At 38.3% G+C, this 13,086-nt stretch overlaps 1 protein-coding gene across 1 annotated transcript in view; it reads right to left on the reverse strand.

Annotated features, from left to right (window-relative positions):
* Positions 1-13,086, reverse strand: part of LOC134637612 (replication protein A 70 kDa DNA-binding subunit-like) — a 43,401-nt gene that overhangs the window by 15,860 nt on the left and 14,455 nt on the right. Inside the window, exons 10-13 of the mRNA XM_063488068.1 lie at positions 9,593-9,785; positions 4,045-4,181; positions 3,312-3,460; positions 265-394 (exon numbers count right to left, since the gene is read on the reverse strand). Coding sequence (XP_063344138.1) covers positions 265-394; positions 3,312-3,460; positions 4,045-4,181; positions 9,593-9,785 — 609 coding nt within the window. The remainder of the gene's footprint in view (positions 1-264; positions 395-3,311; positions 3,461-4,044; positions 4,182-9,592; positions 9,786-13,086) is intronic.

Here is a 13,086-nt window from a genome sequence, read left to right on the forward strand (position 1 = left end):
AACTTAAAACAATCAAAGACTGTAAAACAAAGTCACCTAATCCTAACTGCAAAGAACATTTTAATGGCGTCCATGGATCTTACTTTAGTCTCGTCCACCCCAGTCCTAAAATTTATTCTGATATTGGCTGCTATTTGGGTAAAGTAAACCTTCAGTGATCTTTATTTTATTTCCCTTTTAAATCTAAATGCATGTAATGATAATGTCTTTGGAAATAAGGTAATGCAATGTGTATTTAAGTATGTTTGCATGTGTTGAGGTCACCTTCTCTCCATGGCCCATGTCTTCATTCTTAATGGCGCTCAGTGTTTTCCAGTTCATGTTTAATCCTGTGCCTGCTGACCTGGTCTCTGTCAGCGACTGGCTGTTGATTGCAAAGCCTTCCCGGTCATACCTATAGAGATGACACGTACATGAATAAATATGCGTTGATTAGGCAGACCATTATAAGCACTGACAGGTGAAGTGAATAATACTGATTCTCTCTTCATCATGGCGCCTGTTAGTGGGTTGGATATATTAGGGAGCGATTGAACATTTTGTCCTCAAAGTTGATGCGTTAGAAGCAGGATAAATGGACATGTTTAAGGATTTGAGTGAGTTTGACGAGGGCCAAATTATGATGGCTAGATGACTGGGTCAGCAGGCTGTTCACAGTCACAATCTATTAATAGCAGTCCAAGGAAGGAACACTGGTGAACCAGTGACAGGGTCATGATCGGCCAAGGTTCACTAATGTATGTGGAGAGCGAACGGATGAGCTACTGTAGCTCAAATTGCCGAAAACATTTATGCGAATTTCTGATAAAAAAGTGTCCGAATACACAGTGCATCACAGCTTCTTGTGTACGGGGCTGTATAGCTGCAAACCAGTCAGGGTGATTATGGCCCCTCTTCACCACTGAAAGTGAGGATCAGAACTGGAGCAGAGAGCAATAGAAAAAGTTGGCCTGGTCTGATGAGTCACATTTTCTTTCACAACACGTGGATGGCCAACTGTGTCTGCATTGATTACCCACGAAACACCTGGCACCAGGATGCACTATGAGAATAAGGCAAGTCGTCAGTGGCAGGTGCTTTGGGCAATGTTCTGCTGGGAAACCTTGGATCCATCCATGTGGATGTTACTTTTACATGTAGCAGCTACCTAGACACTGTTGCAGACCATGTACACCCTTTCACTGAAATGACATTCCTTGAGCTCTCTTTCAGCAGGATAATGCACCCTGCCACAAAGCGAAAATGGTTCAGGAATGGTGCATGAGGTATTTACTTGGTCTCCAAATTTCAAAGCCCTCAATCCAATCAAGCATTTGTGGGATGTGCTGGACAAACAAGCCTGATCCATGGAGGCTAATATCTTGGTCCAGATACCACAGCATACCTTCAGGGATCCAGTGGAATCCATGACAAGTCAGGGCTACATGGCAGCAAAAAGGGTACCAACACAATATTAAACAGGTGGTCATAATGTTATGCCTGATGGGTGTATGTCCAGGCATGCCTATGAACCAAAACACATTGGTATATTCTTTTTAAATTGTCATGCACATTATACAGAGAGCAGGGGAAAGAAATATGGATTTGATAAGTCAAAAGAAAGCACACCGTATGCTTGAGGACACAAGTAAAGATCCCTGGATACTGAAAATATTAAACTACACTAGATGTTCCATGAACATTGGACCTGAATATGTTCAGCAGTGTATCTATTTGTGAAAAACAAAGTGTCAAAGCAAATGTGTGTATATTTTTTTAAATGTTTGTTCTACGGCATTTTCTTGCGGAGTAACTAAACTCAATCACTAACTGCACTGTATCAATTATAATCCAAATAAGCCTCTTCAGACATGTCTGAATCGCTCTTGTAACTGATTTCCAGACACAACATCCTGCAATATATCTGATCTGACATATGGCTGCCAAATGCATTAACAGACCATTTATCATTTTTTCTCTGCATACATTAGCATCCACATACACAGTTCATTCACCAAGTGAAAAATACAAATAAATAAAACCTCTCGAGTATTGTCTATGCACGCCTTTTATTAATTTATCTACCTTTTTAATATACCATCTAAAATCTTCATGGATCAGTGTGACTCCTGCTCAGCAGTCTAACTAAGCAGCGCAATCTAATCAACTCATCATCCAAATTCATCAGCTTCCTTGAATTATGCAAAGAAGTCTGGTCCAAACAATCCCACATAGCACCGCATCGCCACAGGAAGTAGAGTCAGACAGACCTCCTTTGTCTTTCTAAAGCACAGACCTAAATATAAAAAAGAAGTGGATAACTGTCTGGTACTTGACTAACTTCATTGTCATTCATTGACTGATGCCAGCATGTAAACTTGGATAAGCACCAAACAGCAGCTGAGATCGAGAGGAAAAGCTGTGGATTAGAGGAGAATGGAAGGAGTGATGAAAGGAAGGAGGGTGCTGTTCTTTTACTTATTTAGCCCTTTAAATATCAACACCAGAGACCAATAAGACCAAGATTAAAGCTAGAGCAATGCAGCCTACCCCTTCACTTTCTCCTGCACACATAGGTAACTGGCATAATTAATATAACGTACCCATAAAAGTGGCCAAAATGATCAATCATGGAACAATTAGCAGAATTCATAATGCAGTCATTAAAAATTTAAAAGTGTGAACAGAACCATGCCTTCGGGAACACGCCTGAAATTACTGTATTTACACTTTGAAGGTATGAGTGCTGTTTGACGCAATTTAGTGCCTACGAATAGATTTCAAGAGTAGCACACAGGCAATCATATGCACACTGAAGGATTGTTATGTACACACAAACACACATACACAGAGGGAGGAAAAAGGAAAAAGCGTTTTTGTTTCAACAGTGTCCAGACTTGGGAACAGCCTTAATGAGTGAATGAGTCATAATTCAAAATCCCTCCACAGGAGCTGCTAATAAGAATCCAGTTTAATGCTGCTCACCATGTTCCCACCTTTGTGAGCAAGTACAAAAGCAGTTAGGAGCTGGAAAACACAAATACTTGTGCTTTGTTTCTGTGGTGCTCCCTCCTTCTGCCCTTCTGTCTACATCCTGTCTCGAGTCCTGCTGGGACTGAGGGGGCACATGCCACCAGTCTCCAGCCAAGTCATCACTGGGGCTTTGCATTTATATTTATGTGTGAGACGCCTGGTGGATTTTACCATACTTCATTTCATTTGTATGAGCAATGCAGTTGGGTATTTTTTTTTTTTTACAAAGAACTTATTGATGTGATTATCAGTGCAAGTGTATAATTGTTGGTGTATGGCTACACATCAGAGTGACTCACCAGGCTCTCAGTCTAAAGGCCTGTGGTATATCTGGGTTGACCATGACTGTTGAACTGAACAATGCAGAGAGAGATCTTCCCCCAAAATCAGACAATCGAGCTCCTTTGATGGCAACCACTGGCTGTGTAGAGCCATCAAAATTTTCTGCCTGGAGAAAGAAAAAAAAGAAGAAAAAAAAGAGAGTGTCTAAGAAAGTAATTCAGGAGACAGAATGCGAGGCTGCAAAAGCAGTTGTATTATTGTCTCTTACATGTTTAGTCTGTGTCTGCAGCTTGAAGACACCAGAAAGTAATATTTGGTATGGTGTGCTTTCATAATTGGACAACCTACAAGTTAATTTGAAAGTCATTTTTGGATTTCTGCAAAGAGGAGGGGATTAGCTCTTGCAGATCGAATGAGCTTAGAGAAGAATAGTGCTATTTCATGCACATTCGAGAGTTATTTAGCCTTCTGTTTCAAATAGGAGACTCTCGTTCAAAACATCCCTGAAGGTCACAGGAATGATTTGACCGATCCAAATTTTACAGCCCAGAAAACCTAATCAGAGTGTTTTTGTACTCGAGAGCACCCAAAGAGAGATGTGTGACTACACATGCATGGCTGTATGCACACATACATACATGGGCACCTACATAAACATGTTCAATTAAAGAGTGCTCAACACTTTTTAATGTCAAATTGGAAATCAATCCATGGATACAAAAAGACAGAGAGTGAGATTACAGTTATTACCTCATCGCCCCACAGTGTGACTGTCACGACTTTGCCTGTTTCGTCGATTATGCTGAGAGCCCTCTTGGAGACTTCTCTGCTGTTCTTAGTGGTGATACGGGATACATCCTCAGCACTCTTACATATTCCAATCACATCTAGAGGTAGAGATAATCATTTTACAACTCCATCTCTTGATAACAGGAAGACAATATCCTTACAGTCGGGTATGAAAAAGGGCGTTATGTGAAGAGCACCTCCTGAGATGTCTCTACACAGTGTAGAGTTTAAAAATGCCCCCTGGATATACTCTACATAATGTGAAGTGTTATCACATCATAAGCAGTAAAGGCCCAACAGAGCACAGAGCTGACACCCCTCTGATATTGCCAAGTTACAGCAGAGTGACATAAATGTCATACCAGGCTGGCTAACACCCAGCACCACTTTCCAAATGACAACAAACACACTCATCCCTCTTTCAAGTTTCTTGTCATGTTCAAGGCCTAAACACTTCATTCAGGATTACTGCACTGAGGAGCAACGAGGAGCTCTAAGATAATAAAGAAAAGTTGATAAAAACAAAATATTCAAATACAGATTTCAGTTCGACTTGAGTCTGCGATGTTCCTTTACAAGGTGGAATCAAAAAGGTATGACTCCACCCATAAAAAGCATAAAGAAAACATGACTGAATATGGCAGATTTCTCCATCTAGGTAGTCTTCTTAAGAAGCATCATCACAATTTCCTCCTGCTATAAATGGATCACTCCCTGTAAGCTGTCTGTTTCAAAGTGTCGTAAACAGCCACATGATGGCATTCACCGTGGCATTCAGATCATTTGTTCTCTCAGATACATCAGAAAATGACAGAATGGTGCACTAATAGTCTAACCATGGAGGACAAACTGGTAGTGCACAAACATACTCTTGCTAATACACCTGAAGTTAAATCTGAAGTACCTGGTACCTGAAGTGTACCATTTTCTGGTTGTGGCTAATAAAGCTGTTTGGCTTCTGGGTCAAAACCCAGCTCTCATCAACATGTAAATCGGGTACTATTTTGTGTTTTTGCGGTCATTGTCTCCAGCAGTGTATTTCATAAAGTAATTATCATCTCACTGTGAAGAAACTGCTTGGTATCAGCATCTGCTGAGGTGTGTGTAGTCTGCTACATGTGCTGCAAACAGTACTGTAGTATTATAAAAATGCTGCTATGTGATGACACCACTGATAAATTACCCCGAATATCTTTTCCATGCATTAAATTCTGTAAAAACAACAAGCTGTCATATTAACAAAATCAGACATTTACATCATATCTCTGATGGGTGATTATAGGTATCAGACAGGTGTTGACTACCTGTCATAAGAAAACACAAATATTTATTTATTAAGCAAATAACAAACTAAATACATGTTTTATACCAAAATCTAGACAAGTCAGAAATTAATCAAGTATGACATCCATCTATTTAAACTATTTTTCTGTCCAGGAACGCAAGGAAATAACAGTTATTTGGCATTTTAATTAAAAAATGTTTTTTTTAGTTTTTTATAAAAAAGCAAATGTGAAAATGCACAGATAACAACAATAATTATATTTTATTTTTATTAAAAACATCATTTGAATTAAAAAGTTTGTGCATAAAGGTGGATTAACCATTACTGAAAGATAAGAAATGATTTTTGGTAATTACAAATACTGTTTCCATATTTTGAATATTGCCGTCTCTGGAAAGCCTCATTGCGGGTGACTGTTGCCATTTGATGTATAAATGATGTTTATAACATTATTTATCTACTTGTGCACGTGAACTAAAACACACAAAAAAAATCTACGGGGGCTGGGGGGGTCTGTAGCACGTTTCATGGTGTCCTGAGGATTTACACATTTGTGTTCATGTATTTAACAAAATAATTAGACTGAATAACAACACCCTTTTTTCAGATCACTCATCTGGCCTTTCTGCCTTCTCTGCTAGCCTTTTTCTAAACTCTCCCCTTCCTACCCATCCTCCCGGTATTTCTGTCAGTGCTCTCTCATCCCTCCTTAATTCCATTATGATTGAGACGTCATCCACCTCTGAACTCCATTATCACCACAGGAACAGGCTGACAGTTCTCATTACCATGTTATAATCCCCTATTTAACAAAGGAGTAGAGTGAGAGGCAGTCGAGGGAGAGAGAGCGAATGGAGAGTCAACAGATGACACACAGGACATGTAACACTGCCCCTCTGTGACCAACGCAAACGCACTCCTACAGCTAAACTGCTCAGTGCATCTCTAAACTATTTAGTGTGGTGCTGTGCTGGTAGTTTGCAATAATGTAACCATGTAATATAACTGTTTAGGATGTAAACCTACATGGAGCTTTCAATTGGTAGGGTACAGCCAGTTGCTTATATTTCTTTCTGACCATTAATTTATTTTCCAATATAGTGTGTCCAGCACTTAAAAGATTCAACATGACTGCTTCTGTGATATCAGTTTTCTTACTTGCTCTGTTAGCCCATGACGCTACAACACTGGATTACTGTGCAATGCAAAAATCAAATCTCACACAGCGCACAGCTCTAGCATAAGACAAATGCAACAGACCTGAACTTCTCAACCCACAGAGGCCAGCAGAATAGGTTTCATCCAAACAGGATTTAGTGTAAAATTCCTCTTTAATCTTGTTTTAAAAAGCTGTTTATTTTTAGCTTGGAAAAAAATGTATTGGAATAAATAAAGAACAACTAAGCAACAAAAACACCCGATTCCTGTGAGAATTACATCAAAAATCACAAACTAAAGTGAAGTCAGGTCAATAAAAATCAAAAGCGAAAACTGATTTAAATTTGACAGATCTCCCCTTCAAGGTAGTGTCCTTGTACGTTTCTGGACTCCTTCCAGTCTGACTGCTATTTTGTTTTATTGTTAACTGAAGGCCCTTGTTTGTACTTGTGCAGACTATAAACATCAACTTCTTTGACGCTTTCACATTCAGAGCTCAGTCTCGGGATACAAGTCGCAGATTAAACAAATGTTATGTATTTTTTTTATAGTTATTAGTGGAAGAGTCTAGAGGGCATTCAGAGAAAATAAAGTCTGGAAAACAGTATATTTGTGTGTACATATATATATATATATATTAGGGGTGCAACGATACACAAAATTCACGGTTCGGTTCGGTACTTTGGTGTCAAGGTTCCATATTTTTTCGATACAAAAAAATGTTCATGCCTTTTTAATTTGTCATTTATTAAAATTATAAATATATATTTTAACTCAAAAGTACAGTTTTTAAATTTAATGTTGCTGAAACAACAAAATAATAAAAAATGAATTATTCTATCTGAAATCACTCATTTGTGGAAAAGAGAGTTTATTACAGAGAAATGGCTCTTTCCAAAATAAAAGCTATACTATACCCTTCTTCTGGGGTATATTCTCAGCAGCATATTAAACATATCAGGTCCCCATAAGGAGAATCATGTGCTAACGGCTGTCTAAATGACTCGGGTAAAGTTTGTAGCATGCGTGCTTGTTGTTTTTGTCTGCTTCCACTTGTCTTTGCACTAGGATGATGTCGGCGTAAATGTGCAGTCATATTCGTTGTGTTCCCACTAGTGCTGTCAGCGTTAATCTCGTTAAAGTGACATTAACGCCATAACGCGGCAAATCTCCGTTAACGAGTTACCGCGGATCGCCCCGTGTGTGGGGCTGGACAGCGTCAACATGTTAACAAGCTAAGTGCGCTAACGCACTAGTTCCCACCAATTGAGCATTGCGTGGCACATCCGACATACTGTTTTACTTTTGTCCATGACGCGCTTACCATCAGGGTCATGCTTAACATGAAAACCAAGATAGTTCCAAACGCCAGATCTGAATGAGGGTGGGGGAGGTTCAGTTTCGGGTAGCATTGAGTCAGTTGCCATGTTGCAACGAGCTTAGCTTCTGTCTTGCTAGCTTGTTGCGCTGCGCTCAGTGGATCTGCACTTGACAGTGCAGCCTAGGCGGAGTAGTCGAACGCAGATCCACTGAGCGCTCAACACAGACAGCATCATCAGAAGAAAAGTTGATAAAATAAATAAAAAAATTTGTATTGTTCGATACATATGCGTAGGGAACTGAAAGCACTGTATCAAACGGTTCAATATCGATACCAGTATTGTTGCACCCCTAATATATATATATATATATATATCTATATATATATCTATATATATATGAAAACTGCAGGATGTAATGTGCATACCGCCTAAGAAAAGTTTTTTTTGTTTTCTTTTTTAATCTCTATTACCCTAACTATAAAAATGTCACTCATACCTGTACATCGTCTCACTAATAAAAAGGAAAACACTACCAAATTACTGTCTCAAGCCTAATCTTCATTTGGATCATCCCAACTTATCTGCCATGAAGATAAAACTTACCTGTCACACACACTGTGCAGGAGCCACAACAAAACTTAATAAAAACAGCAGAATAAACGTAATCGCCTTCCTATGACTTATCTTACAGTATGCCTGAATTAACCTTGATTTTGATCCTGCCATAACAAACTTTCCCAAGACATCTGGCTTACAACTGACACGAACGTGCCTGTCAAATAGATTCGTTTTTTGTAGCATCTACACCTATGGCCTAATTGCTTGAGTCTAAACACTAGAAGCAGAAAATCATGTCTTATCATGTCAACAACAGCCCATTTCTAAAAACCATAAAAGCCCATTCATTCTAATTTCACAAGTAATTTAAATTCACTTGTGACACACAGCAATTTCTCTTTCAAATTAAAAGTATAAACAAAATGGGTGGGCCAGACCAGTTTAAATTGCAATCAGATAGTATGATACTCCGTGGGCAAAAAAACCACTAACTGAACCGAAGTCATAAAGCCTTTATCTAAATGATTTTTGATTTTAAAGACAAAAAAATGAATCCTAATTAAATGAGTAACATTCATAAGGTTTTCCTGTTAATGGAGTCAATCTAATGTGGTCTACAAGATAACATCACAGTGAAAAAAAAGGGTAACAAATATTTTGTTTTAGGAAAAATATGAAAATATTCTTTCATGATTGAGAAATGTGTTGTATTCTTTGCCTGGATTGACTCACACAACAGTCACTGGTATGTTTTTTGTTTTTTGTTTTGGCTTCTGATTTGTAAAACATACACACGCACAACACAGTTGCTGAATCACACTAAAGTTTCTATCTTTAACGCTCTTTTTAAGCAGTTGTTCCACAAAGTTTGAAGAGGCTGTGAGTCAGGTCATCATCAGAACACTCACTGCAGTCTGCCGATTGGTGTGACAAATTCCCATCTGGATGAGTTCATTAGTAATGTTTCTGAGCTGTGATTGCAAAAACTGAGCTTGTCAGATGCAGTTTGGTTTTGTGAGGCTTAAAAAAAAAGAAAAAGAAGCAAGTAGTCACGTCTCCTGCTTTTGCCTTTTTTCTAACCATCCTTGACACTGAAGCTCTACCTGCTCGCTCACTGTTAAGTTATTCTTTTATCTGTTAAATTGGAGAAATGTATAAATAAAGTGTGATGAATGTTGTCTCCTACCAATGATAGCATCTTTGTCTCGATTTTCCAGCTCTGCAATGGGCACAAAGTCACAGTGTACTGTGGGGATGCTCTGATTGTCATCACATGGCACGATGGATGAGTGAGCGTGGAGGGTCATCTCGTAGTCGTTCTTCAGCGTGGTGTACTGTTTGTTGGCCGGCTTGAGCGTAGCCTTGGAGATGTAGTACACCTACCGAGAACATTCGATCAAAGTTGTTGACATCATAAAAATTTGACTTGAAAATCTGCAGTTTCCTGTACATTTAATGCCATTGATTGAGTGGGTCACCAATTTATTGATCATGTAAAAGGAAATAATTATTAAAAGGCTGCTTGTGTTCAACCAAAACCTAATAAGAGTTGAAAACCTTCAGGTCCAACTAAAATGTGGTGTCATATCAGCCCCATCAGTCCTCTAATTCACCAGAAAATGAGAAGCAGCTGAGAGCGAGGCTGCTAAACAGCATAATTTAAACTCAATCTGCGAGGCTCACTTCTTCATTTACTCTCCCAAGTCTCCGATATCCCCCCTCTCTTTCCGCCTCCCAGTTTGTCTCTGTGACTCTCTTCTTTTTCCTTCATTCTTCCCCCTCTGATTTACCCCACACAGAGATGGGAGCATGAAACCAATGTGATAAGCATTCTGGCTGCTCAGAGCCAGTCACACCCACTCACTGCTCTGTCAATACCCAGATCACGAAGAGACGATGGATTCGTTCCTTTATCTTTGGAGGGCAGAGGACACAAATTGGATATGAGCCTGTGTTGGGAGTCACTGCCAGTGGCTGATACCTGAGCCAATGTGACTACCAAAATGATAGCTTGGGTTAATTGAGTTATTAAGCTCTGTGGGCGGGACTAAAATACGCAAGCGCTTTACCATGTGTTCTACCTGTCAGGTAATCGGACAGGTAGATAAGACAGGAACAGGTGGCTGAGATGATTTCGACTGGTGTTTACTTAATCTTTCTAGAAAAAAAATATTGTCAGTGATTATAGAAAGAAGGAATCTATGTGCAGCAGATTTATTTTTACTTGATTAAAAATGTACTCAGTTCTTTGAGGTTTCTTCTAAAAAACAAAAAACTAAATTATATTTATATTACTTGCCAAAATGATTTGTATTCTTGAGACAGAATGAATGTCTTCAATTATTTTTTTTACCCACAAAACATTTACAGGGCTGACATTTTTCTTTTTTGAAAGCGCAAAAATGTTTCCTTTTGTATTAAGTAGTGGGTTAAACAGAATTTTGTTGCAGATAAAATACTTGGTGACTCCTATGTTCTGTAACGTACACTGAACGTAATAAATCAAACACACGCAAACAGAGGAGGTAACATCACAATTGCAGGGTGATGATACAATGAATATAATATATACATGGAAATCAAAAGAATTAGGATTTATAATATGCTATGATCACTATAGAAAGATTTATCATTATAATGCAGCAGACACGTTTAACAGGACAAGGAAATCATTCACAGGTGGAGATAAACATCAAAATATCCAAGAATTGGTACACAGATTCTTATAAGTGCTTTTTTGATAAACCCCATTAGTTATTTGAAAACTCAAGATGGTAGACAATTTCATGTTAGCTGTCAAAAAAGGCAAGAAAACATAATAATTTTCCAAAGTAAACTAGAAATCCAAGAATGATCTTGATGTCAAATCATACACGACTGAACACATGAAAGTCAACTATAGAAGGCTGAAATTACTCAGAATTGTTTTTTGTTTTGTTTTTTTAATTTGCAAATACGGGTATAGTAATAAACATCTCCTGCATGGACCTTTACACTCCTCACTGGTTACTCAATTCTCACCTACTACCACCAAAAATCATGTTGTTTATAGTGCCTTGGGATTGAATAAGATAGAGAATGGATTGGTATATCCTTACCCATCCATTCTGGATTGCATGTGAGTGTTAAAAATGTGTCTGTAGGTGCATATTTAAAAGTGCTTGAGTGCTAGGTGAGTGTAATCTACAGTCATTCCCCATGGACTAAACTAGGAGACGTTAGAAGATGAACTAACATTAAATCTTGACAGTGTATTTTAACTACTTACATTAGTTAACCAAAGAAACAAACAGTTAGGCAGCACAATGTTACATTAGTTGACTAACAGTAAGGTTTTAGGTTTGAATCTATCCAAAGAGCTGTAGTTCACTGAAAGTGGCTTTTGGTGTGATGGTAAAAGGTTATCTCTGTGTTAGCCTGTTACAAAATAAATGATTAAGAAAACTGACGACAGGGTGTGTGAGCATGAGAGCTGAGCAAAGGGTAAAGAAGCCTTCATGCATTGAACACATGAAATTCATTGAATCATACAAGAATAAATTGGCTCCGGATGACTGTTAAATGTCTGAACCTAGTCGTAAGCATGCTATCAAAGAGGTAAAGGGGTAATCCCTCTGCTTGCACAGCACAGTGCAATTTTTATTGGCCCACTGGAGCTTCACTGTCAATGTCTCATTGCAATTATTTTGTTTTACATTTGACAAAAAAAGGCCTGAAGAAGTTGTTTTAAGTAAAGTGAAGTACAGAGCATATAAATCAAGACTAAAACCTCAGAAATGTATTGGCTGAAATTGTGTAGTAATAGTAATAGAAATAATAGCCAAACTGGAAATTTTTAAAATTCGTAAAATTGAAGTGGCTCAGATTTCTCAGATTAATGGCTGCATAGAGACAAACATGCAAATTTTGGCATTTGTATCCACTTTTGAAAGATTGTTTTACTTATCTGCAGCACTATTACATGAATCTGTCTCACTGATCGTGTTTTTATGAATGTAGCCACTTGAAAGCAAGATGCAATGATTTAATAAAATTATTATAATTAATAAATAATAATTCCTTACTATCATTTAGAATTTTTATAACCATACTTAAATTTGATCAAATATCTTGTTTGATTTGCAGCCCTGCAGTAAGCCCAAGGGTCAGTGTCTGTGTCAGTTATGTAAGTGCAGCTGGAGCTTGTAGGCGTAGCATTTCTTTCTAATATGGATGCTTTCTGACACGGGGTTTGAACCAGGGCCCTCTGGTCAAAAGATGATCCTATTACCACATGATATTTCCAAGATTCTTTAAGACCATCTGGTTTGGCAGAGACACACATAAGCATCAGTGTTCGACTTTCCAGTATTCAATCATACATGCCCATTTGCACATTGAGGGGGGTTACTGGTCATTTTAATCATGCTCACCCTCTAAACTTGAAGCGAAAAGAGACATTGCTTGTAGAGCAGTGAAACTCAGTGTGACGAAAGCCTCTTTTATACCTAAATTACCACAGGATTTATCCACTAGACTGAATCTTTAAATAAAGGGTAAACCTTTGGGTATGTATTCGAGTAACTGTAGCCAAGTCAGTTTTTCAGAAGCATGGATGAATAAGACAAAAGACTACACAAATCGTAAGCAACATAGGAGCAAGTAGATAAAGAAACATCAAGCAATTCATCCCGTAAAAAT

The sequence above is a fragment of the Pelmatolapia mariae genome, linkage group LG10_11 (assembly GCF_036321145.2).
Source record: "Pelmatolapia mariae isolate MD_Pm_ZW linkage group LG10_11, Pm_UMD_F_2, whole genome shotgun sequence".
NCBI classification, from domain to species: Eukaryota; Metazoa; Chordata; class Actinopteri; order Cichliformes; family Cichlidae; genus Pelmatolapia; species Pelmatolapia mariae.